The sequence below is a fragment of the Solea solea genome, chromosome 12 (genome assembly GCF_958295425.1).
Source record: "Solea solea chromosome 12, fSolSol10.1, whole genome shotgun sequence".
NCBI lineage: Eukaryota > Metazoa > Chordata > Actinopteri > Pleuronectiformes > Soleidae > Solea > Solea solea.
The window spans coordinates 21,560,077-21,587,807 of record NC_081145.1 but is presented as its reverse complement, the minus strand read 5'-3'; the positions used below and the strand labels follow the sequence as shown (position 1 = coordinate 21,587,807).

Below are 27,731 nucleotides of genomic sequence, written 5' to 3'. Positions count from 1 at the left end.
TTGTACTTAAACTACACACTGGCTGACCTCCTTCAGTCCAGTCAGTAAATCCTTTCCATTTACTGCATTTAATCATTCCTTGTCTTTTCCTAGAGCCTAATGGGTCCATCACAATGTAAACAGTTTGAGGCTTAAAGAGACTGAATACCATTTCAGCTTCTGAAGCAGCTTCTATGCGAAGCTAACATTTATATAGATTACAATAACCACAGGGCGGGTCTGTGTTTGGAGTTGTTGGCATATCTGTCGGTCATACTGTAACTGAAGCTCAGACCAGGCAGGGAAGCCTGGAGAAAAGACGAATCTGTCCTGAAAACACACTGCAAGCTGAGGGGCTGCAAGGTAGCTGATGCATGCAGGGGCCAGGTGGAGAAGAAGCTAATGTGTAATGACATGTTAACAGATGCCCAACTTCACTTCAGTTCAAATAAAAAATTCAAAAATTAAGTCAAATCAGATGTAGTCATTTTAGAAGTTGATTAGAGAATTCTGGCACAGCCCACATATTTGTCAGGTGCATAGAGAAAGGTGAAAACCTGTACAAATAATAATTGTCCTCGGGGATAAGGCGAATGAAGGCCACAAGCTGTAGCATGTTGATTTGAATTGACAAGTTGTTCTTGACAAGTTGATACTACAAGTAGTGCTGGTAGTTGGTAGTATTTTTTTTTTTTTTACATTTTAATTTTTGTAACTAGTAGATATGCATATGACCAGAGCAATTGAACAGATAGAATATGTTCTTTAATTTCTTTTCGCTTCTCTCTCTGTCATTTCTCTTTCTGCTTTGCTGCTCTGTAATTGTCATTTCTGCATTGGTGGCCAAAGGAATGCAGATCTGTCTATCATTCTCAGACTGTAGGTACACTCACTCACTCACTGTGCGTCTGGAGCTCTATCTCTCACGTACGCGCACTGCCACAGAATTTAATAAGTAGCATTCAAACCAATAACTATTGGTTGTGTGACAGGTTGATTTATTGCTCTCCACTATGAACTCAACCAAGGCAGACCAAGAGTGTAGAGAGTAATTTAGTTTTCATTGAAGATAAGACAAATGATTGTTTTCTTGGATTTGGGCAAATATTTAATCCTCATAAACATGAAACCACATGTACACCAGAAATGTAGAAATGTAGAATATTGCTGGTACAACCCAGATGTTAATAAACTGTTTAGATATGCTATATGTTTGAGAAGCACTGAACTCATCCTTATTTCCCTGTATTTGTACAACTGAGTTACTGTTTTTCCTTCCCTTTTCTCTATTCAGCTACATGTACTGGACTGACTGGGGGGAGGAGCCCAGGATAGAGCGTGCTGGCATGGATGGCAGCAACAGGTAGTGCATCTATATACAGGCTGCCATTTATATTCCCTTTGCATTCAGGTGTATAAGGTGTCAGTAGCAATTGCTTTATGTATAATCATGAAGGAAGGTACACTACATAGTTTCAGGATGCTTGAGGAGAAATATTTACTAGAAACACAACACTTTTATCGCTACTTGCAAATGAGACATTTTGCTAATGACCAGGTAAAATGAGTAGCAGAATCAAGTCTAACTGTTATTAGACTAGTTTGAAAGCAAATATGCTTCATATAAAGATAGAGGAAATTCACAGAAATTCGAAATCACACTTGTATCTGTTAAAACAAAATGGGAAATGGAAGGAGCAATAAATATATCGGAGGAAGAGTGGGCAGCAATATGGTCATACCAATGGAAATCTAGCAGCTCATAAACTTGGCGGGAGTTTGTCTGGAAGAGCCTGATAAGATATTTGATTACACCTTCCCAGAAATCTCACTATGAAGGTAACTCCGCTGTGTGCTGAAGAAAATGAAGAAATACAAATGCAAATCATTATCATGTTTTTGGGCACTGTCAGGTTATTCAAAATTACTGGAAAGGATTACATACAGACATTTTTGGATGTTGCCTGCCAATGGACAGTAAATGTCTTATGTCTGAAGAATGGCCAAAAAGAGACAAATATTTGTTTACACTCCCAAGTTATGTTTGGTTTTTTTCCCCTGAAAAAATGACATTCAGGTGAACTTACTGTAAACACCTATTGACACTGATGTACATGCTAATGTTTGTCACTGAATGTCAGTAAATGAAAAAATTAAATAAAAACTGGTTCTTCAAAGATGAAAATTATATGTAAATGGTCTTTTCAATCTGTGTCTCTGTCTCTAACAGGAAAGTGATCGTAAACCAGGACATTTACTGGCCCAATGGTCTGACAATAGACCTGTTGGAAGATAAGCTGTACTGGGCAGATGCTAAACTCAGCTTCATTCACAGAGCCAACCTCGACGGATCAGCACGGTATGGATCTTTGTGTGTGGGAGTGAATGTTATGTTATTGTTGGAATGATGTGTACCATACTAAGGCACTCTGACACGCTGTCTTCTACTCACTTTGTTTTCTGGTCTTCTGGATGTTGATCTGATTATGGTGTATTGTGTGTGTGTGTGTGTGTTTGTGCGCGCGTGTGTGTTCAAAGAATCATTCGTTTCACGTTTTTGGGAGACATCCAACATCATAAAAATGCTCTCATGTGCTGTTTTTGTTCTATGGTCACCAGTGTGGTGGCCAAGTATCAACCCAGCATAATGTAATCTGTTGGTTTATGAACTAGTGTTGTGAAGCCTCGGGTTTTGTATTTTGGTCAGCTCCATGTTGTTGTTTTTTTAAACCCGAAGAGACCATATTTGGAAAGGTGGGGGTTGTCCATCTAACACCTATAACCAGACACCTATTGGATAGTAATAGCTCACACAGTGACCATGTCCCAATTCATGCTGGGCTTTATGTTGTATTTGACTCGGATTGAATTGGACGATAACTACTGTATATCAGATGACTGGACAGGCAGACCAAGTCCATTTTTATGTACAGAATATAGTGGCAGCATATTGAGATTTGCCACACTAATCCCAATAATTATGATGTATAGTGTCATACTACTTACATGCTGCTACAAGATAGAAATTAAATAAACTGCTAAATAAATTAGCACCCATCACTCTTAAAGTATGAAAAGGTAGAACGCCTTTGCGTTTTCACTCTGTTTAGATTATTTCCAACAGTGGAGAAAGGGAGGAGAAGAAGAGAAAACTAACTATACGGACAGAATGAAAAAAAACTGAGAAAAAAGCAAGAGCAAGGGAGAGTTGTCCAATACAAACACAACTGTGGTATGGAGGCCCCAGTCAAAACACACATAGCTTCACACACTCTTGCAGTGTATCTCCTACAGCTCAATCATTCCCTCTCCCCTCAAGATTGGCAGCTTTCTTTCTCCAAATCTCTTCATTCTCCCTCTCTTTATCCATCCAACCTTTCTTCATCATTTTCTTAGAGGTCTGTCTACAGTGCAAGTCTGAAGGCAGGCTTTGCCAAAGCCAAATACTTCTATCAGTAAACTCCCAAGAAATAAATGAATGTGTGAGGAAAAACAAAACCAACAGGGACCCAGGATCGAGCCTTGGGGAGCACCACAAGTACTGATGGAGCATCAATAATGGCCCAATGGCGTGTGAAATGGATGAAACCTTTCACATTTTGCCCCTCTTTATTCACATTTTAGCTCATTTTATAACCAGTCCACACAATATAAAGAGCCAGAGGTTACCACAATTGCAGTCTAATTACCTACACTATAGTTTTTACACCAAGGTGAAAAGGTGTGCTAAAATCCAAAACCCTGTCCCTGTGGTGCAGCTCAGTTAGTAGGAAGAGATGACCTGGCATGGGATGATATATGTGACTGTGCATTGTGATAAAAAGCACTCACAATAAGTTGATCATGGGGAAATCCCGTTATTGGAATAAACCTAAATGTGGAAAATCATTCATATTTCAAGTGAGTGACCCACACGTGGGAACCTGCTTTTTGCCATTCATTCCAAATGTTTATTAAAAGATAACAATCTGACCAAAATACAAGGTAAAGTTATTTCAGTTTGTGTTGTACTCATAAAGTCATAGGAGAGACATGTATTGGATCTAAGAAGGCGTCTTTCATTTGAATGTAGTCAAAAGCTTCAAAAATGGAATAATTTGCCTGCTTGCTAATAAATTTTTGCACACACACTCAAAAGCTGAACAGAGCTTTGAAATCTGGAGTTGTTTAAATGTGTTCTTTCTTTTTTTCCTTTAACCACTGCTGGCAGGCACCTCTGCTTTTACAGCGCGCACACACACACACATACACAGGACTAAATATGATGATTGATGAAAGCCAGCTTCTACTGTGTTGATATTCTAAATACAGGCCTCTTTGATCCTCTGCCTATGTGCGTTTGTGTGAGTACATTTTCCTGTAATTGATTTTTAAAAGAAAAAAAAAAGGTGCTCACCCCTGATCAAACCTAAGACTTACTCTCTCTCTCTCACACACGCACACGCACACACACACACACACACTTCTTTAACCGACATGCTTTATGTAGTTGTTTGGCTTAGAGGACAGAGAGCATAGCTTCGCTGAGGCTACAGAATCTTCCAATATGTGATTTTAAAAAGAAAGTCTTATATAAAACATCTGCATGTGTTGTTGACATAAAAACTACTGATCACGTTTGCCATGGAATGTGGTCTAGGTATTAATGGTCCCTAGTGGAGCATTCCTAATGTTTTTTTTAACCGTTCTTTTTCGGTCTCTGTTAGGCCACATTGTCAGAATCGTTTTTTTTAATCCACCCTTTTCCCAAAAACATTTTCTCAAGTTGGACAAATAACTTTTACACCGTTTCATATTTTTATTGTTTATTAGGCAAAATCTTCTGTATTTTGCTCACGTTGTCTTGCTTATTTCTTCTGTTAAATGAACGTTTCAGCTGAAGGAGTCAACAGCAGCACTAAAGTATAAGGCTTTGGGATTTGTTTCAGCACAGTCAGCAGTAGTTGCTATGTTATTTTCCATTTCTTTGCTTTTGTGTGTTTTGTGCCTACCTCCAAGTGAACCTGCATGTGCTGAGGTGGGTGTCAGGCTTGGTATCAAATTTCAGTACTTTTTTGTTTCTGACCAAAATATGACTTTTGCACCGTGTAAAATTCAACACAGTTTTATGCTGTGGGTTTTTTTTTTCAGGGGTGCAACGTTTTTTTGCAGGGTTTAGAACAGAAACATTTTCCAAAAAGTTATTTTGGTATTTGTGACCAATGCTCACTAGCACTGCTACTGGCAATACCCATAGACTGAGGTTGGATTTAGGCAGGAATGTGCAATTTTGATGCCAGCTTTGGCATGAAGTTACAATGTAATGTCATGATGTTATGCACTTTTGCACTTTTGCCACTCTTGCAAACTCAAGTGCAATTTTTTTGCAAGTTTGTTTTTTGGGATAAGATGGAAACTTTAAAATTGTGGAAAGCTACTTGCTTGGGCAGGACAATATGACCATAAACCTTATCACAATAAAATGGCTTATTCCTGGCAGGGTAAGACGGCACATGATTCAATCTCTTGTTCCCAATATATTGCATTCAATCACACAGTTGTTGTGTTCTTCAAATTGTTAGAGAACGTTTTTAAAATTCATATCCATAGCCATAGGATACTATAATACAAAATTTCATCTCATTCTAAAAGAAGATGTTTTTTTTGTCCTGCAGTGAAACGGTGGTGGAGGGCACCCTCACGCATCCTTTTGCACTGACACTGTCTGAGGACACATTATACTGGACTGACTGGCAAACCCGCTCCATCCATGCCTGTAACAAAAACAGTGGAGACAAAACCAGAGAGATACTCAGTGGGATTTACTCTCCTATGGACATCCAGGTTCTGGAGACCTATCGACAACCTTACTGTAAGTGGGCTGCTTCATTTCTGTAAAGTTTAATACATATGTGATATCAGAGTTATCCGAGATTGACATCAATTTTCCAGCTAAATATAATCTGGAAGGGACCTGAATATTGTCATTGATCAGTAATGATTAATAATTATATAAACTATATGTGTACATCTTCGTGTGTTGTTGCCATGGCCTCTGTTTTGGTAAGTTGACTTCCTGTTTGGAGGTGCTAATCATATTTTTTCTCCCCCTCTCTTTCTTTCCCTTCGCCTGGTCTTTTTTTTTTAATGTCGTTATAGTCCAGACTCCCTGCAGTGACAATAACGGAGGCTGCAGTCATCTCTGCCTACTCTCTCCAGTCAACCCTTTCTACAGCTGTGCCTGTCCCACTGGTGTCCAGCTAAACCCAGATGGAAAGACTTGCAAACCAGGTACGGACCTCATGTACAGCATGTATGTCGTGAAACAGGATGATGGAGATGGATTGTTTTAATGTGAAATGTAGTAACAGCCACTCTGATTCCGCTAAAAGCTACAATTATCTTAAATGTCACTTTACATAGAACGTTGAACGCCTTACAATAGGACAGAGAAACTCAACAGTTCCCACAAAGAGTAAACCCCTGGTGACATTTGAGAAAAAACTAAAACGCATCCTGGAAATATTAAAAAAATGCAACAGAGAAGTTGTCCTACCACTGTAGTCATGGATACATGTCTTATACTAAAGGTCATAGTTTTACTAGAAGAGTTTCTGTAAGGAGGGGTGGATGAATAGATGGACAGTTGGGGGTCCTGAAGAGGCTCCTCCATTATGGAGACATGAAATATAATCTTGAGGTAACAGTTGTTCTGACACTTGTCAGATTGCTGCAATAATTAGATTGCCTCTGTCTTCTCACAGACTGTTGACAGGTGTAAATATAGTTTTCTAGTTTTCAAAAATCTAGAAAATATACTTATATTTTTATTAACTTTTGAACAGATAATCACCCACTCGACAAACTACAATCAGATCTGGTCAGTCCTGTTGCAGACCTCCATTATTATTGTCCCTGCGTGTCTTTTGTGATGCAGTGCAGACCAGTCTATCAGCTCTGAATCTGCCCACTCTACTACCAGAGTGGGACTCCAACGAATCAGCCGCCATGTTGATTCCCACGGTGCCGAAACAATAGAGTCTTATTCAGCAAAAACACAACACTGTTAGAGTGCGTCTGATTGTTAGGCTGTGTTAATGTGAATGTATTAAATTTGAATGAAGCATGCCAACAATCACTCTGCCACTGTTGACAATAAAAACAACAGTGCTCTATTGTGTCAGCCGGCTATGTGAGTGTGTGCTGTGTGTGTGTATTTGCATTTGTGTGTAAGTGTGTAAAACCTTTCCTGTGAGGTTATTGTGTGTATTTAGTTTTCAGATTAGGTGTTAGTTTGGTTTAGGTTGGGTTAGACATTTATCTACGATATTTTAGGCCAAGAAACACTATGCCAATGTCCTCGCCACAAATGTAAGGCAAGTAAGTGTGTGTGTGTGTGTGTCTTTGTGTCCGTGCTTCTAATTTGTTTTGCTTGGCTGGTTAAATTGAAGGCGTTTGTTATTGTGCTGGCAGCAGAGTGTGTGTGTGTGTGTGTGTGTGTGTGTGTGTGTGTGTGAGAGTGAGTGTGTGAGACTGTCAGGAGTCTTTAAGTGTCCCAGAATGAAGTCAAGCGATGAGAAGAGTGGAATCACAGATGCTTTCTCTCCATCCTTTTCATTCTTTCCCTTCATTTATCCTCCTTGCCACAACTATTTAGTTAACAATGGTGTACCACTCGATGTCCAATCTCATTGTTACTGAGGCTAATAGATGCCGGATTTTGATTGGTTGTACTTTTTCCAACATATTGTGTTTACTATTCGTTGTAGGTTTTTATAATCCATACATGTTGATGGACCTATTTGAAATGCCAGTATTATTTCTGCTGTGCAGTTATGGGTCTGTCTTATGATTCGGATGAATTGATCTGATATGGGAGACGGAGATGAGAAGAAAGATGAGGCTGATAGGGGAATAGAATGGGAGGGAGGGAGAGAGAGAGAGAGAGACTTGAGCTGCCATAAATGTGAGCTCTTAAGAGTCAGAGGTGTGAAAGACAAAGAAAAAACAGTTAATTGTCTCCCATGAGGTGAGTTTGGCTTCTGTTAAATCTGAACCAACAGGCAAACACAGTGAAGGATCCCTTGGGCCAACAGAGCCCTTTGTTTCCAGACTGGTTAGACCAAGAGGGAGAGACGAAAAGTGATTATAGTTGAATTTGGCTCAACCTTGAAATCTTCTTCACCACAGAGAGGTTAATATTGGACTGTGGGGTTTGGCTCTAATACCAAGTACTCAGACTTGGATCTGCGCGATGTTGCCTTGATATCTATTCTTTAAAGACACAAGCTTTGGAGAAAAGAAACATTTTCCCAATGGGGGAAAATATCTGCTTTTCGTCAAGTTTTTAATGGTGCTGACTGAGCTGCAGAGGAGTCTTGGATGCAGTATGTGTGATGGGCTGCTATAGGTTTGTAGTAGTCCAGGCTTTTTTGCTGTATTCCTGAAGATTTGTCAAATTATTGTGTCTCTGTGTTAGATTTACCTGGTATTAACATTTTATCCAATGAAATGCTGTCCACTATAGAGAGGTCCCTCAGGTTTGTAGTCATATGAAGCACTGACATATAGTCAACACTGACTCTGTGCCGTGTTCTGAGACACAGAGTCCCGCTCTCACTGAAAACATGACTGCCAGCAGGGATACCAGGCAAAATTTATATTAGCTATTTAACAAAAGGCTTGCCTAATAAAATGTAGGCTGTCTACGATACTTTAAGAATATGTTTGGACTTTAAATGTATAGTGAGACAGTGTTTTTGGATTAGAAACTGAAGTTTGTGTTGCTTTGTAAACCATTCAATTGGTGTGGGGCACCAGTGTCAATAGAGAAAATCAGCATTTGTAATAATAATAATAATAATGATCATACATTTTATTTATAATGCACTTTTTGTGAAAACATTTTTTTAAATTTTTTTTGCTTTTGTGGACATAGGGGCTGGTTGTCTGCTGCCTCGCTTGATAAATTTGTGTCACTTAGGTAAATCTGAACAAAGGATTTCAAACACCAAAGTCATGTAAACCCCTTTTAAACTTACTTGAGGAGGCAGCAATGGACCAACACCAACTCCCATGGGTTAAATTGTTAATTAAGTTTTTACCATATTGACTTCACATCCTCACAGCGTTTTTTTTGTTTGCACTGAAATGCTATTTTTTGTAAAAATCCAATTGCGTTTTTTGAGTAAACAACCAATACGTTACTTCATTGTTCATTGTGTCTCATTCTGTGCATGCTGTCTCTGTCGGTTTATTTAGGAGCAGAGCAAGTCTTGCTGCTGGCAAGACGGACTGACCTGAGGAGAATCTCACTGGACCTGCCAGATTTCACTGACATTGTGCTACAGGTAAACACTGACATTCACAAACCTGTTAGTAATTTAATTGTGCAAGCTCATATATTCATAATTTTTTTAAAATCATTTTACCTTATTTATGCAGGTTGATGACATTCGCCATGCCATTGCCATAGACTATGACCCGGTTGAGGGTTATGTCTATTGGACAGATGATGAGGTGCGTGCCATTCGGCGATCCCACATTGATGGCAGTAATGCCATGGTGCTGGCCACCTCAGAGATCAATCACCCTGATGGCATTGCTGTGGACTGGGTGGCCAGGAACCTGTACTGGACTGATACTGGCACTGACCGCATTGAGGTACATCTGATTTATGAATATTCTACTGTTTTTATTGTAAGTGAGAAAGAAGATCAAATAACTGCAAGGGACATGTTTTTTTTTATTGGCTGCGGCTCTGATCAGTAGTAATGTAAACGTGATCATTATTATTTTGGCAGTCTATTCAATAAAGCGGGCACCTCTTCCAGCATGACAGTATGATATGCAACATACATTAGTTTGAACAAGGGACTGATTTGAAAGATATATCCATGGTTTTATGTTATAAAAACCACGTAGACCTGTGAATTTTGGTGAAAGTTGTGTTTTAAAACTAAATTGTGTCATGTACTGTTTCAGGTTACGAGGCTGAATGGAACCTCCCGGAAAATCTTGATTTCTGAGGACTTGAATGAACCCAGAGCCATTGTCCTGGATCCTGTTAATGGGTAGGTACAAGAGTTACATATGACACTCCATACTTTGACGAAATATATCAACCAAACTTGAGGGCATTTGGATGTTCATGTCAGTCAGTAAACACAACATATGAATGATGAATCAGTTTTAGAGACTAATCCTGGATCTCAGCACTAAAGCTGACACCCTAGAAGGGACATTTAAGGTCTTTTCAACAACACGTCAGCTCACTGATTAAACAGCAGTAAATACGGTTTAGATAAATTATATTCTATTTGTTCCCCTTCCAAACAAGAGTATAGAATTTCCCTTTGTTGTCTCTCTCAGTTACATGTACTGGACAGACTGGGGTGAGAATCCCAAGATCGAGCGAGCCAACCTGGATGGAACAGACCGGCTGGTTTTGATCAACAGCTCTCTGGGCTGGCCCAACGGACTGGCACTGGATTATGCAGAAGGAAAGCTTTATTGGGGAGATGCTAAAACGGACAAGATAGAGGTACGACTCGGCAAAATCAATTGTCTGTTTATTTTCACCAGGTTCTTCTCAGCTCTGCCAAAGATTTCCTACCGTCGTCTTATATTGTTGTCGCCTGATCTAGTCTCTGCTGATCAAACGTGATCTGACCTGTCTGCTCCAATTTGGTACAGTCTGCACTGGGCTGGTCTGACCTGTTGTACAGAACCCTGTGCTCTGACGTCACTGGAAGCAGGATATTGTTTCCATCGCAGTGTTTGCAGCTGCATGCATGCATGTGTGTGCAAGTAAACATTAACCCAACAATGCATGCATGGGTGAGTGGTAATCAGCTGTTTGTCTCCGCATACCGCACTTTATGGATGATTGCATCAGCATGCCTCAGCACACAGCAGCATAGTCAATGCATCTGCAGTGCCGCAAAAAAACAAAACTCAAAGTTATGATCTCTTATTACAGGAACTTTGAAAATGGCCTTGGTTTCATATAAAACTCTGGCGTGGCAAATTAGACTATGGTGGGCTGTCACAGTCCAGATCATTAATAGGAAACACTGTTCATTGTCGAGCTGTGTGCAGTCAGTACACTGACCTGTGTTCAGGACAGTGAGTCCACTGGTTCATTATAAACCTGGTCCCACACGTCATAGTACTTTGGATGTTTTTATTAGCCAAGAATCTGTTGGGTCTCATTTCACATGAGAGCAGATGATGTCCGTGTTTTCTCAGGTTGGAGTTTTACTTATTGAGAACCGGCAGCCACTTGGCCCTTGGCTAAAAGGGAATACTTTCCCTTTGGTGATACACCTATTTGTTAGTAGGCAGTTGCTGGTTCAGCATGCTGCTAGTTTTATAGCATGTTGAGCACAATTTCACATCTTCCTACCATCCAAAAATTCAGTTCTATTGGTGGTCATTTACGCTGCACTTTTTTGTATAGCCAAGTTCACACTAGATGACATATGGTACAATTCAGTGTGCCAGCAGACTCCCTTCGCTTTGAAACCTCCACGCAGGATTAAAAACTCTTGTGCACTGCTTTTCTCTACTTGGTATTCTCAAAAACCGTAAGAATAATAATAAAAAAACGCTCACAAAACACTGCGCATGTTTTCACCCTTTGTGTGGATATTTTTCTACATACACAACGTGCCTCAGTAAAGAAAACGGTAGCAGTCACATTGACAAGTCTGGTTTAGATCACGGGAGGACTCCACACCCCAGTCTCAGAAGCTGAGGACAACAAAGTGAGGCATGGTTTGGGGGGTGGTTGTTATTCCTGTTGCCCTTCCCCCTCTCACCAAGACTTCTATAGCTGCTTTAAAGCAGGTGTTCTCTATTCTCCTTCACACTCTCAGGGTCTCACACTCAGTTTTGTTCGACATCACCATAACTCTTTGATCGTCTCATACTCTTTTCTTCCCTGTATTTTTTTGTTTACTCCACTTCCTGATTGTTACCAACACTTGTTTTGCTCACTTGTTTATTACTGCAGTCTTTGTGATTTGGTCATTGTAGCTGCATCTGCAGAAGTGGACAAGTTTTCTGGCGTTAGCATATTTTCACAGCAGCTGAGGGAGGGAAGAGGGAAGACTAGACCAAAATAGTGAATGCCTGAGCTTTCTGGCTGAATGCTTACCAATTGAAAAGGGGTGGCTGCTCCTTTCCTCCTTCTCTCCCTCGCTCCCTCCCTCTGTCTCTCTCTCTGTCAGGGTGAAAGGACCCACCTCAAAGGGCTTTTTTTTTCACATTTCAGCCTTGTTTTTATCCTGTTGAAAAGAAATTGCTGCTGGGTGTGAAGACATTTCCATTGTACGTCTGCTTGCGTCCCTGTGCTTCTCTCTCTCGGTGTGTGTGTGTGTGTGTGTAGGCAGACTGATTTAGGTTTGTCAAACATAAAGACTAAGGTTGATTATACTTTAGAGACAGAACAGTGTTTACACTGCAGGGCAGCTGCAGTTCATTAAAGCTTTGATCTTGTATGTGTATGTTTTTCTATCATTTCCATTACCAAAATTAGTATTTAACTTCACACCATTAAGAAATACGAGCAATGATATGTTCAGTATATTTTAGTTTTCATTTGTAGTGCTGCAAGTTATTCAATAATTAATCAAAATTAATTGTCAACTATTTTGATAGTTGATTAATCGGTTTGTCTTTTAAAAAATAAATATATATATATATATATATATATATATATGTGTATATGTATATATATAAAATCAGAACGGTAACTGGATATTTCAGATTCTTAAATGTGAATATTTTCCTCCCTATCACAAAGAAAACATTAAAACTGTTTGTGGACATTTGAGAACATCATCATTTCAAGGTTTGGGGAGCACTGATCAGCATTTCTTAACATTTTTGATTACTTAAATTATCAAGAAAATAATCAACAGATTAATTGATAATGAAAATACGTTTGTTCAGCCCTATTTATTAGTCAGTTTATAGAAGTGGACATCCACCATAAATGTGTGTACTTAAAAATGTGTCCATAGTGCTTAATAGATGAAGAACATTTTGCTGATCGATAACTAAAGACATGGCGTCTAGTATTTAATGAATTTTAATTTTCAAATATGGTCAAGTACATTTTTGAATTGAGTTTGAAGTGGTTATTGGGTCAGATCTGCCATATTACAACCCAAACCTTTAAAGCGGCATTTGGCAGGATTGCTTGAATAGAAGTTTAATGCTGAGCATCACGTTTCTGCAGGTTGTTAAAATTTGAATGTTTTGTGGCTACAACTCTCTGTACTGAGCTCCTCTGATCAGAGTTGCATGGACAGACACACTTGTTTCATACACTACAGATGACTCAAGGCAATCTTACATCTCTGGAACTCTCCTGCTTTACCGTTTATTGTTTGACTCTCTTTAAGTGTCTTTCTTTTTTTTTCTAGTTTCGTTGCAACGTAGGCAGTTCTGAGCCAGTGCTGAAGTAGCAGGTGTAGTTGTACAGCCAATTGGAGAATCCACTGTTATTAGTCAAAAGCCTCCTGTGGCAGAATTAGCAGTCAGTAAACAGAGCCCAGCTGAGTTACCATTGAATGAGCAGAAACATCAAATGCACACATTTAGAAAAAAAGGTGAAACCTGAAACACTGCATGTGTCTTAAATAACATGCCCGGTTTAAACCATTACTGACAAATAGTAGCTATTTGTACAGATGTGTGATACTCTTAGACATTAAATCAAAAATACTGTTTATAGTTGATTTATTCTCTGTAAAAGTCAGTAAACATAGCATTATGAGATGTGTCTGTTGCGTTCCGATTAGCACAGGAGTTGGTGCGATAATGAGATGTCAAACAATGTTGTCTAATTGTGCACTTAGTGTGAGTGTGGGCAATTGTATGTATAGCACACAATTCATTAGTGGTTTGCACATGCATACATACTATACTTGCTGTTCGGATTGTATCTATACTTGAGACGGTTTAGTGCATGAGTGAGTACACAAGTGTAAGGTAGCCTTCTGCCAAACAGCAGAAAAGTGAGCAGCATTTTACTGTCTAAAAGAGAGAAGAGAGAGAATGATAAATGACTGAGACGGACTGAAGAATTTCCCTGAGATTTCTCCCTCTCTTTCTCTCGCTCTCTCTGTTTTCAAGTCTTTTTTAAAGAAATCTGACTCCCCCTCTGCAACCTTCCACCCAACCCCCTCTTTTGTGAAAAAAAAAACCCTCTGAAGTTACCACAGCCCCCTCCTTTTGAATAGAAGTATGTATATGTGTGCGTGCTTGAATGTGTGCGAGTGCTTTGACTGACTTGACTGATGTGTTGCTCTCTTGGCACATGCAGACACGCACACACACACACTCACAAAACGGCTGCTTTGTTGTGATTATGCAGATTGACTGCATAGTACCATTCAGTCACACTGAGGAGCCATATGGTAACTGCTTGTGTGTGTGTGTGTTAGAGGTGGTCCTCCGAGAGCAGTGAGGTGTATATGGTGGAATTTCCCCTGCTGAAAGCCCTGCATCCTGCTTCCATAGCTTCTCTGCTCGCTAACATATGTCCATGTCGGTGTTGGAATATAATCAAGCACATTTACACATTTTTCTAGTACTGTGTTTTTTAGAATAATTTTGTAGAAGGCTGAATGAAAACAGCAGGCACACATCAAACATTTCCAGCATCTGGAGTAAAACATTCAAAAGAAAAATATGTTTTTTGTGTCTGAAGGTTTGTTTGTACAATGCATCAATGTATACACAGTATAATCAAGCCTTAACTTCGTTAAAGTATAATCAAACCTAAACCTTGTTAAATTACCATTGAAGAAATTACATTGCAACATATATTAGATTTTAGAGGCACCTTGTTTTTGCAGTTGTCGTCACTGGATTGTTTTAATAATAATTTAATTTTACACTCAGGTTATGTGTTCATTAAAAGAAAACACTGCTATATTGTAGCTGAAACTACTGTAGCTGTTATAGGCTCCAGGTGCAGGGGTTGTGCACAGCACAGTCAGGGCTGACAATGTGTCACTACCTCAAGCAACCACACTTAAAAATAAAAATAAAAAAAAAAACCTTGAACTATCCCTTTAATTAAATACTAGCGAGACTGTGACGTATCAATACACTAAGTACTGTGTGAACATATCACTAACTGCATCACGACATTAGAAAGTCATGAATGTGACTTACGGCTGTTGACATGCTGACTTCTTTTAATGTTTTCTAGAAAATCAGCACTGTGACTTAAGTCTACTCTGCCTTTAATAGCTGCCTGGCAGATTCAGCATAACTGAATAGATCAATTAAAAGAGCAATTTAAATGAAGTTTTATGTGGACACTAGCCTCTGAGTGGCTCTGCGCTGCCCCGATGCTTTATCCCTCAGTGAGGGCCGTGAAACATGATTGGAGACAGCTTTGTGAAAGTGGTGGAGCCGCTCTTTGCTTCAGTGGCAGTGGTAATAATGGAGCAGGCAGCCAAGGACAGGGAAACAAACATGTAGGAGCTTTAATGGAACAGACAGCAAGCAAACTGAGTTGTCTGGAGACGTTTGACGGATATACTGTATGTATATGCTTATGACTAAAGTAGAAATGTTCCTTATACTTGTCATTATGGTGTTAACACCAAGAAAGTGCTTCTTTTTTTTTTTACTTTGTTCTAGATTTCTATAAGATTGTTAACACCACTGTTTTTAATGACACAACACAGCACTGGCTTTGAGGAAAAGTACCTGTGTCCTACCCACAACTTCCTACTGCTGCATCCTTACAACAGTGACTAAACTGGAGCCATTAGACACATATGTTATCTATTCCCTCCTCAAGTAATTTATTTTATATCATATTATAAAATAATAATGTTCATTTCAAGGTTGATCTGGAATGACATCTTGACTTAGAACCGGTACCAAGAAGTTTTCCAGAAATAATCCCGTGATATAAAGTGCACTTTTAATCTACAGCAGCAGTGTATTTTTATGAGGATAAACTCTGCATTAGACGATTCACCCCGCTGTGTAGCTTTCCTGGGTTCTCCCATATAATTAATAAATAAGTATAAACCTTAAGAACAGAAAGAGTCTGTGTGCAGCTTTTCTGTTACAGAAAATGTTTAGATAGGACTTGTGCAGACTCTCTTAATTCACAAAACAAACAAAAAGCAAAGCTTGATTGTAGTTTACAGCATGCTGTAGCACTTAAGAGGCATGAGCCATGGCAGACTGCTATCTAAATCTCTTGTCAGTGTGAACGACAACTCTACGTAAATTTGCCAGCATCTGATTATTTGCTCTCTTGCTTGAAAGGGTGCCACAGTGTGGCAGTCCCACACCTGGAGTACAGCAGTTTTCAAGAGAAATAGGAATGGGTCAGACTGCATCACAAAGCTTGGGAGGGTTTCATGGAAAAAAAATCATGTAGTCACTTTTGATATATTATGTATTTTGGCCTTTCCTCTTCGGCATGGCACAGTCAGTCAGTTGAAAGGTATTTTAATATTTATGAAATGCTCCATTACCCTGAAGATCAATTCAGATTTATCAAATGGCCGAATTATCCCGCAGGCTGTGTTTAAGCGATCTCAAAGACAAAGTCAGTGTTGTACATAAGTGCAGTTGGTAGGATTTGTTGGCATTTTTGATCGCTGCGTCATAGAGCAGTCGTTTGTGCTCTTACTGGTTGTTCCATTACACCTATTCTGCATAGAGTTCCTTTGCTGGAATGATTCCTAGTCCAATACTGGCAACAACTTCCTATGCTGAAAAGGCTTTATTCCCCTAAAAAGGGGAATAAAGCCTAAAACAGAGTCAGATAATAAACACATGTCAATATCGGCAGAGTGCCTCAGAGTTGGAAAGATTGCCTCTGGTCATCTGTATAAAACAAGTGTGTCTGCTGGTGCTTATCCGATGAGAGTAGAACAAAGAATATTTCAACAAACCACGGTTTAAACTCAACAATCAGCTATTTTTCTTGCAATTCTGCCCAGTGCATTGTAAACAAATAGCTGAAGTTCAGTATCAGAATCAGACCGAGTTACACCCTGAATTTGTGGTTCATTAACACAGTTACCGAAATAAAAGCAAATCAATCCTCTGTGTACATAATTTAATCCAGTCAGGCTTGTGAAGAAATAGCGCACCACCAATCTTTTCACTTTCTCTTTTAACTTTTTTCCCCATTCTCCATGCTGCGCATGGTCTCCTTGTATCCCCATGGCTTGCCTAATATGCTTAATGCCTAACATGTGCACAGGAGTAGTATAGTAATATGTGTATAACATATTATATGTTACAGTACTGACAGCACTAAAGGTATCCTGACAGCATTCTAGTCATATGTTACTAATCTGTCTGTGTCAGATCCAGTTCAGTGGAGATACATTTTGTCCTACATCAAACACCATATACAATTTACATCATCAGCCTGGTCGTGACATGACTCTGCTCATGACCCTCCCTGAAATGTTTCCATAGTAACTGATCGAGCAGACGGTGAGGGCAGCTCACAGGTCAGAGAAATAACCGAGACACCTGTTGTTGCTCAGCGTTTCCATATTGTCTCCTCTCCTCTCCCTCCCTCTCCCTCCATCCTCCTCACCCCCTGTCTCGCTGCTGGATATAAGCTCCTCCATCCCTGTTACCACAGAGTGACAGTAGCTGCGTGTCTCATTTCCTCTGGGACCTCAACCCTCTGGCCCACATCTGTGTGTTTGAATTTTGTGGCTGATCTTTTGCATGCCATTAGACTGGTAATATTGTGGTCTGATGTGAGCTCTGTTGTGGGCAGCGAGCAGCAGCTATTAGCCCACAGCTATGTGTTTGTATCTGTGGTGTTCCATGCAGATGAGGCTCACCAAAGAGGACAAAGTCAACTTCGAAGTTGAAGCATCTTGAAATCCTCAAAAGATCTGAAATGTTTTTAATGATATTAGAATATCGTATTTGCAACACTAGATACTGCAACTTTTTTCAAATTTAAATCCACCCCATGTTTTTTAACTGGAACTTAACAACATGTAAAGCTCTTCCCTCACCATTTCCATTAATTCTGGGCAATTTACAGACATTGTGGAAGAGGCTCATTGTATTTTAAATAATAATTAAATACTACTAAATTGTCAGCTTGACTTGATGTACACTATCTCCTCATCAACCCAACAAACACAAAAGGAACATGACCCTGAATGTACAAAGAGCATCAAACATTACATTCATGCGACAGGAACTTTGTAATACAGGTAGCAGCTCTCAGCATTCAAATGGTGACTGTTTGAGAAAAATATTGGTGGCGGTGGCTGCTATTACTCTCATAACAACAAGGTTTCTTCTTGGATGAGTTGAGTGTATTGTCTGTCACACATTGGTTAGTCTCAGGTTGCACATTCCTGAGAAGCGCTCCCATTATGAAACACCCACACAAGTAAACACTCCCAGGGTGTCTTTACATTCTCTGTTTGCTTACAGAGGAAACGGATAGCACCGGGTCTGTGTGAATGTGTGTTTTCTGCCTGCAGATCAGCACAGTCTAGGATTACCAGTTAGTCAATTAACATTGTCACTTGACATAGTTGTCATATTTCCAATTCCTATTCAAGACATTTTATTTGTACATGTACAAGTACATTTGTTTTGCAATCTTAAGACAGTTGCATCCATTAATAAGTCCTGTACAGACAGCACATACATGCCAAAACACAATAAAACATGCAATAGAAATATGCCTGAATAGTGTGTTTCATAACTTCATATTTGAAAAGGTGCAGACCAGCACAGACCCTGTGATAGAAGTCGTTTTCTATGGCCAATGCCGATCTATAGAAATCAGTGCAGGCAATGGCTGATATACATATATATGTATATATATAAGTGTATATATATATATATATATATATATATATATGTATGTATATATATGTATATATATGTATATGTATATATATATATATATATACTACTGATCATCAGACGTAAAATGGAATTGCCAACAAAATAAAATACAACTGATCAGTGTGAGCCTCCCATGAAATGAAAACAATGGTGAATGAGTTGAAGCATATGGGAGTTCTGCCCTTGGACACGCACTAAGTAGCCAAAGGTTTCAGTGTATTCCTCATTGGTACAAAGTATCATGGTTCTGGGTGAAACACAGTGCACTTCTGCAGGATTCCATTCATGCAGTGTGATTCATTATGTTTATCAGAGAATATCCGTATGTGAGCTGTCCCGTGAAGGTCTGATTTCTCCCTGCGTGTCCGATGAGACCTTTGTCACTTTTCTGTTTGCTCTCTTTCTGTCTTTTTGTCCCTTTTTTCCCTTGTGTCCATCAAGAAATGAGACGTTCTCACACCCAAAATGAAAAAGGACGGGGAAGAAAATCACACTCCCAGTGCATAATTCTTCCTGAAAAAGCCAGCGGAAAGAAAGCGTGAGCAAGAGAGGAGGAGAGGGCAGAGAAAGGGAGTCCCTGCCATCTTTTCACTGGGATGGCCATATCTAATTGTGCCACAGTGATAAATGAATAGGTTTTTTGTGGAAGGGGTCAGGAACCTCCCTTGGATCAGAGGCCCATCAAAGTGAATGGTATATTTTTTCTGTTTGCTCACCCCGTCACCCCCACCATTTCAGTGGATATTTAAATGAGCATTCATTAAAAAGGATAGCTGCTCATCAAAGCCACAACATTAACTCTAGTTTAGACAGGTTTTGTTTTAGGTATTATCCTCTAGCTCATGGCAACAGGAGACCGTGTGTCCTGTAGTTAATGACAGTTTTAGTAATGACAAAATTAAATCAAAGAGAAGTCAGTTTGCCCCTCAAGTGCCCCTCTTTCCAAACTCATCTGACTTTGCATTTGCTTTTGTTTTCATAGAAACCACACAGGACTTTTTAGCCTCCTATTCAGCGTCACGTCTATTTTTTGTTGTGTGACAATGCAAACGCAAGCAAGAAAGACAGTGTCACAAGACAAGACGAGATCTATTGTAGTTACAGGTTTACATTATTTCATCAGATTATTTGATTTTGTCCACGTGTTTCTGTATAACACAGAGTGTATTTAGGGTAACACCTATATCAAGGGGAGCTGTGGGCGAGGATTGCATCTCTTGATTCCATAATAACTAAAGTAAAGGCCACAAATTTGAACTCATTAAGTTGTTAAAAGTTATTTGTCTGAAAAATTAGGAAATGGTTTTTAAAGAAAGAAATAGGTAAAAGGAGCGATCTGCATTAAATAAGACATGTAGTGAGACAGGGCCACATTCTTCACCACCCTGGCGCCCACAGCCTTACAGGCTACACAATGCGGTTAGACTTTATCGTAGTGTCACAGTCTGGTAATCGTACTTAATTAGTGATGTTATCTGAACAGTCGTACTTCCCAAAACAGCAGTAAAATGAATCACAAACATAAAACAAGCCCTGGTTATCGACACCATCGACAGACAGACTGTCACTTTCTTAAAGGGCAACACATCTTAGTGAGTCACACACAGGTCACCACGGCTCATTTGGAATTCCATGAGAGTCACACAGAGGTAAACATGAAAACTGAAGCTTTTTTTATGACACACAGCATTGTTTTTCAGATGCTGAAATCAGCCGATTTTAATATCAGTAAACAACATGTAGACACGTCGGATTGTAGCCAGTGGTAAATGTACATCTGTAGTTCCTTGGCAGGTTGTGATCTTGATTCTAAATCAGTGATACAGTGATAGACAATATCTAATCAGCTATAGGCTCGTTGTACACTGCCTTGAGCTTATTCAAAGCATTTGACCTTAATGGGTCTGTTGGCTTTCCACATACAGTGCAGTAGTTTAGCAAAGTGTCCAAAAGAATTCCTCCCATTTGTCAAATCTCTGGCATGGCACGCTGAAGAACTTCAGCAGTGCGTGACAGACACACACAAACACACACCCTGCAGGCTGCAGATGACTGTAGTGTGTAGAAAATAAAAGCGTGTGTCTATTTCAGTCGACGCCAGTCCAGTAATAGCACAGGCGGTGAGGAGGAGGGCTGGACATAAGTTCTAATTGCAGCCTTGTCAATTGCAGCTCTCGCTTTCTACTTGTAGAAGCATGCACACACACACACACACACACACACACACACACACTCTCTATTGCACACAAAACTAACCACCCGCATATAGACACACACACACACACAGCGGGGGTTTGCTGGCAGGGATGCCTGTATCAGTTTTCAACAGCCTAGTAATAGATGCCTTGTGACTGACACACACACAAAACAACAGTACGATTTTATAATCTTTGTATCGTAATGCTGTCTCTCCTGTCCCTGATCTTACCAATGAGTTTTAATACCATAAATATTTCTCTTCCTTTCATTTCAGTCCACAGTCTAAACTGCGATTAGCTGATGATAGAATTTCTTTTAAAAAAAAGAAAGAAAAAAGAGTAACATTGGCGATCGCTCATCGAGGATCTGAGAAGACAGTTCATGTGGAATTCTTGAACACCACTACTTGTAGCTGTTGAGCACATGTTTGACCAAAAACAATAGAAATCGTGACAGCTAAGACCAGAAAGCTATCATGCCTTTTCTAGCTGCTCACCAATGAAAACAGACTTGAAACATGTTGTATGCATCACCATGCATATGACTCCAGGAGTTGAAAGGCTTGCTCAGAGTCACTTTTGAGCTCTCCATGCCAGACTAATATTAATCCTGGTCTTATCGCTTTCCTTGTCTGAAGCCATTGTAGCCAAATAATTCATTTTTATTGGAAGCAAATCCACTCCAGCGTTCAGTCACCTTCAGCGGGACGCTTTAAACTACTTTCTGCCATCTTGATTTCACTACTTTACATGTGTCACTTTTACCTGTGTTTGCTGTTGTGTTCAGTTGGCACTCAGTTGGCACCTCTTAATCATGTCATAGACATCATACACAGGGCATCCTAAATTCAGAGCTTTCAGAAGACATAACGGGTCATGAATATGTGTTCAAATGGGTTCACACACAGTAAGCAGCCCTATTTAAACATAGCATATTTATACGTTAACCTTTTCATTGTCCTTGTGAACTTTTAACTGGTCATCGCAGTGTCAGGTGAAATTCCCCTTTCCAATCACCTTTGCTGTCCTGCTCTGTAGATGATCATTATTTTTGTGCGCACAACTTCCTGTGGATGTCCCTGTTTTTCACCTTTGCCTCATCAGACAGGCAGGTTCTTCCTCCATCCTGCTTCCTCCAGCTCTTCACTTCCTGTTCCGCCACTTTTTCTGCCTCTTTTCCCACAACTACTGTGTCACATTTGTCCCACCACTACCTTCTGAATGGAAACAGACCCCTCCCCTGAGGGTTACAAGTCAGAGTATAGGAGCAGCTGCTCACAGATTTGTCAGTCTTGCTCAAGGACACATCAGTAAAGTTGTCACTGCATTGTTTGGCACGCAAAATAACATGTTTTACCTCTCTGGGTATATTTTGTAGTCTCTGGAAAACCTAAGTAGTAAGTATTCTATGTTCCATAGCTGGCAGTTGTTTTTACCATGAAGAATGTAATAGCCTTTGCACATCAACAGCATCGTGAATAAACGGCATGAAATTGCAAATAATTTCTTGCTGTATGTGAATTTCGACACACCCTCATCATTCACATAAAGTACACAGAGCTAAGTAAATCAATTTTAAAGACCAGAAATGTAATTGTGTCATAGAAAGAAACCAGTAACGTCAGCATCTAGCAATGATGAGCTGGTGCTCATTTTACATTTTATAAAAAAAAAGGGAAAAAAGAATTGCCTGGTGACAGCCAACACTGAAGAAAAGAAGAGAGTAGTCTACCACTTCATCGCCTTAAGACAAACTTAAGGATGTTTGTCAGACAGAAGATTTAAGGGAGGTGCTGTTTATTGAAAACAGTCCTAGCTGCGCATATTTGCTTATTTTATTATTTTTTTCAACAACATCCATTCTGACTGCTTGATGTGTTCCTGTCAGAAGCAAAGCTTTAAAATAAAACAACAAAAACAAAGTTGCACAACTAAATTCTGTCACCGTGAAGGATCCCATTGACTGGATACAGGTTCAAAAGATATTATTAACATGTACAAAGACCCTAAGGCTGTAAGAATGAGATTGTAATGTGCTCTCGCCTGTGTGCTCCTGTCTCAGGTGATCAATGTGGATGGCAGTAACAGACAGACTCTGCTGGAGGACAAGCTGCCTCACATCTTTGGCTTCACTCTGCTTGGTGATTACATCTACTGGACTGACTGGCAGAGACGCAGCATTGAGAGGGTCCACAAAGGCACAGCGGTACGAGAGATCATCATTGATCAGCTGCCAGACTTAATGGGGCTGAAGGCCACTAAAGTGACCGAGACACACGGTAAGGAGGGCAGGTTTTCAGGTGATTTATGAACCACAGTAGAAAGCACATCTGAGCAAACAAATCAGATAATATAAATAATGACCCTTCTTATTGTGTCCAGGTACAAATGGCTGTGCGGTGGATAATGGTGGGTGCAGCCACTTGTGTTTCTGGCGTCGACAGACCGTCAGCTGTGCCTGTCCCATGGGCATGGAGCTGCTCTCTGACCTGCAGACCTGTGTCGTACCTGAAGCTTTTCTGCTGTTCACCAACAGGTACCTGTTTACTGATGAAACCCATAGTCAAACCAAACACTTCAAGTACATTTGTTGCCTGCTTTTTTATGTTTCCCTAATCAGGCTACTACATCTTCATGGGGTTTAGTATTTCTCACTTGTTTCAGTCTTGAGTCATATGATATGCCACATTCTTATAAGTTTCTTATAAAGATTACCAGTTGTAATGGATGTCACATTACCAGAAGTTAGTATTCGTACCAATATGAGTTGAATTATGTCATTTTACAAGGTTTTCTAGAAACCAAATTGAACTATGTGATTGAAATCATACTTTTGTTTTGTTTTTTTTAAAAAATTTCTTTAATTTTTCAAATATTTCATGTCTGTTTCATTTTCAACATCAGCTAATATGTCCCGCTATTTTGTGACTGTCAACAGGACAAAATGTGTGTTAAAATAAAGATAAAATTTGCAAACATTTATGTTGCTAATCACTATTTTGTACTATTTTAAGGGACAACATCAGAAGTATATCTTTGGGTACAAACAGCAACGACGTGGCCATTCCTCTGACAGGAGTCAAAGAGGTCTCGGCTCTCGACTTTGATGTCTCTGAGAGAAGAATATACTGGACGGACATACAGGCCAAGGTGAGTCAGCTGCAGAGGCTGAACATGTTAAGATTAAATTGAAATGCTGTCATATTAAATAAACAACAACATATGTGAAAGAAGAAGTCAAATAGTCAAATACATTGCTGGCATTTGAATGTTAATTTGTCCTCTCACTGTGCTCCCCTTTCTTCAGACGATCAGCAGAGCATATATGAACGGCAGCTCAGTAGAACATGTCATAGAGTTTGGACTGGATTACCCAGAGGGCATGGCAGTTGACTGGATGGGTAGAAACATATACTGGGCTGATACGGGCACTAACCGCATCGAGGTGGCCAGGCTGGACGGCCAGTATCGACAGGTTCTGGTCTGTAAGGATCTTGAGAACCCGCGCTCACTGGACAACCCTCGCTCACTGGCACTGGACCCAGCTAATGGGTATGACTGCATTTATTAAATAGTTAATCATTTTGCATTTTGTTCAGTCAGTGAGTGTTCACATTTTATAACTGTTGCTGAACAATTTCTCGTGTATTTAAGATTAATTATGTGTTGTGGCCTGTCATCCAATGGCTTAGAATAAAAATGCAGGCAAACTTATCTGCTGACCACTGATATACAACATATAAACTGTTCAGCTGTTTGGGTTTTGGGAAGTGATTCATTGTCAGACACCTGTAATGTGCTGGAGATTTACGCCTTTCAAGCCCCTTAGTTAGTGCCAGTGACTTCATGTAGCGTGTCTCTTCACTCTGTCTGAGGCAATGAGAGTGTGGTGATGTCAGTGTGTTGGAATGTTGATACAACCGCCTCCTTTTCCTCATAACCTCCAGCTGAGAGAGAGAGATGATGCTATTAAAACCGTGTTTTTTAACAAGGCCGACAACCTCGCTGCTCATTCACTGCCAAAATACCCCAGAGTCACTCAGATCTGTCTCTCTCACTCTCTGTGTATGCGTGTGTGTGTTTGTGTTTGTGTGAACATTAAATACCTGTGCCTGTGTGCCAAATTCTCTAACACACTCACTTGTTGATGTCTTCATAATGTTATAGTCCAGAGCTGTCAACGCAGTTGCCTGGAGGCGTCTGATGTCATTTTATGATCACACACTCATGCTCACACATTATTGAACAGAACTGACAAAGTGGAAACAGATTCCCAGAGATGATACACTGAAAAATATATCATATGAGAAAACAGATTTATCCAAGAATGCCATATCTCTTTGGCCCGGGAACATGTCACATCTGCTGAAACAGTGGTTTTGTCTCCGCAGCTACATGTACTGGACAGAGTGGGGTGGCCGACCTCGTATAGCCAGAGCATATATGGACGGCAGCACCATCACGACCCTGGTGGATAAGGTGGGACGGGCCAATGGGCTGACCATTGACTATGTAGATCATCGACTCTACTGGACGGACTTGGACACATGCATGATCGAAAGCACCAACATGCAAGGTTAGGACACATCAGATTATTGACCTCCACACATACCTCCTTCATCTGCTGTGTTAGAATGACATGAATTAATAATGATGGTTTTCCATTATACTGTTCTAGCCCTACACGTATAGGTATCAGGTCGTTTTCAATACTTCATAGTACCTCGCCATGTGGGCGGGGTTGTCATAGCATAGCTGCGTGAAACTGCTGTGACATTGACAACCTCCTAATAGACCTTCCCCATTTTGAGTGAGAATGTCACGCAGGAATGCCTGCACCTTGTCGACAAACCACGGCGTCTTTTCGCTTAGATCTTGACTCAAACTTGCTATAAAGTAAATCGAAAGTGTAATTGACAATGTTTTTTTGTTTTTTTAAAGCTGGAAAAATAGTGACGTATGGGTCAGAAGAAGTCACACTGTCAGGGCTGCGTGAACATGTTTAAGACGTTTTTGTGGGTAGATGATTGCGGATTAGTTTTATAGCGTTGTCTTGTCTTCTGCAGGCCTTCAGAGAGAGATCATAGTGGACGACCTCCCTCACCCCTTTGGTCTGACACAGTACCGAGATTTTATCTACTGGACTGACTTCAATCTGCGCAGCATTGAGCGGGCAGATAAACGCAGTGGACAAAACCGCACTGTTGTGCTGAAGGTATGTAACCTGTTCAACTTATGGGTCAAATTGTAGCAAACTCTTTTTTAAACAAAATGTTTGAATGTTAATGCTACTAATTCCTTCTCACTGAAGTAGAGGAAACAATTAGTTTTTTATATTGTCTGACATTATAGTGATAAAGATTGGTGGAGATTGTGCACTATTAATGTTGCATCACTGCGTCCTCAGGGCCAGTTGGAGCTGATGCTGGACATCCTGGTGTTCCACTCCTCCCGCCAGGATGGCACCAACGAATGCTCCCATAATAACGGCAACTGTGCCCACCTCTGCCTGGCCACGCCTGCTGGTGCCCAGTGCCGCTGTGCCTCCCATTACACCCTGAACCCCGATGGACGAAACTGTAGCTGTAAGTGGAGAGGACTGCAAGTATGGTTGGGAGTGGAAAACATCTGGTCTGAATGCCAGGATTGACTTACACAGTGTCATAAAATGCTCTATTACACAGCAACAGTTCCATCAGTACTACACAACATTATCATACTCACCACTATTCTTATTCTTAAAGTCTTTTCTGTATCTTTAACAGTGTTGTTCTATCAATTTTGGATTTGTTCTTGTCAATGAAAGTTAAAACTGTTAAAAATGTCCACATTAAATTGTGCCTAAAGAGAGTGACTCTGCCCTCTCAGCCACTGCCTGGCTTTTAATTTTTAACATCTGTTCAGAAGTGTTAAGTTTTATTAATGGCAGCTAACCGGGTAAATTAAATGGAGAAATAAATAAATTGGAACTATAGTTGTGGAAAAAAAAACAGTGACAATATCAGAGTGGCGAGTTTAAGATGACAGTTTCATATGATGGATTTTAAAAAAATATGCCCTGCGTTTGCATCAACAGCTAACAGACACTGAGCTATACATATGGTAAATATATCAACATATAAAAACTTATAAAAGAACAGAGAAAATAAGGAACAAAGGCCTTTCTTAAATACAAGCCTTTGTCAATGCATGTTACAGGAGAAGGAGAAGACAGTACACATTTATACAAAAAGCTTCAATACCATTATTTTTCATTTATTGTACAAGATTCACAATATAGTTCAATAAAATCCAGGCCAAAAATAATAGCCTAGGTTTTACAATGACCTGTGCTGCATGTCATCTCTTCCGTCTTGGCTGTCTTTACACTAATGCAACAATGTGTCATCTGGAAATTAATACATAGTGAAACAATGTTAGGTGGTCACTGCACTTGCAACAACTAAATAGCATCTCAAATATTCTACACAATCCATAGAATAGCCTGGTTTTGTATTGGAAAGACTGGATTTTTTTCTTGGTTACTTTAAAGATTGAAAGTGTTTTTTCTGGAGGCCAGAGTTCCTTACAGAGTACCTCTGTTGCTTTGGAAAATGAGTCATGTTTCCAAAAAGTTAAGAATGTAGTGCTTGTGTGTGCTGAGGTTTAACATTATGTCCCTGTACGTTTGTCTTTGTATTTCAC

General features: G+C 39.9%; 1 protein-coding gene across 1 annotated transcript in view; it reads left to right on the top strand.

Moving 5' to 3' along the window:
• Positions 1-27,731, top strand: part of lrp5 (low density lipoprotein receptor-related protein 5) — a 53,455-nt gene that overhangs the window by 16,111 nt on the left and 9,613 nt on the right. Inside the window, exons 4-18 of the mRNA XM_058644831.1 lie at positions 1,274-1,342; positions 2,210-2,338; positions 5,634-5,830; positions 6,118-6,249; positions 9,220-9,308; positions 9,403-9,621; positions 9,943-10,031; positions 10,330-10,501; positions 23,110-23,326; positions 23,430-23,583; positions 24,062-24,197; positions 24,355-24,599; positions 25,439-25,623; positions 26,114-26,262; positions 26,455-26,632. Of these exons, the coding sequence (XP_058500814.1) occupies positions 1,274-1,342; positions 2,210-2,338; positions 5,634-5,830; positions 6,118-6,249; positions 9,220-9,308; positions 9,403-9,621; positions 9,943-10,031; positions 10,330-10,501; positions 23,110-23,326; positions 23,430-23,583; positions 24,062-24,197; positions 24,355-24,599; positions 25,439-25,623; positions 26,114-26,262; positions 26,455-26,632 (2,360 nt within the window). The remainder of the gene's footprint in view (positions 1-1,273; positions 1,343-2,209; positions 2,339-5,633; positions 5,831-6,117; positions 6,250-9,219; positions 9,309-9,402; positions 9,622-9,942; positions 10,032-10,329; positions 10,502-23,109; positions 23,327-23,429; positions 23,584-24,061; positions 24,198-24,354; positions 24,600-25,438; positions 25,624-26,113; positions 26,263-26,454; positions 26,633-27,731) is intronic.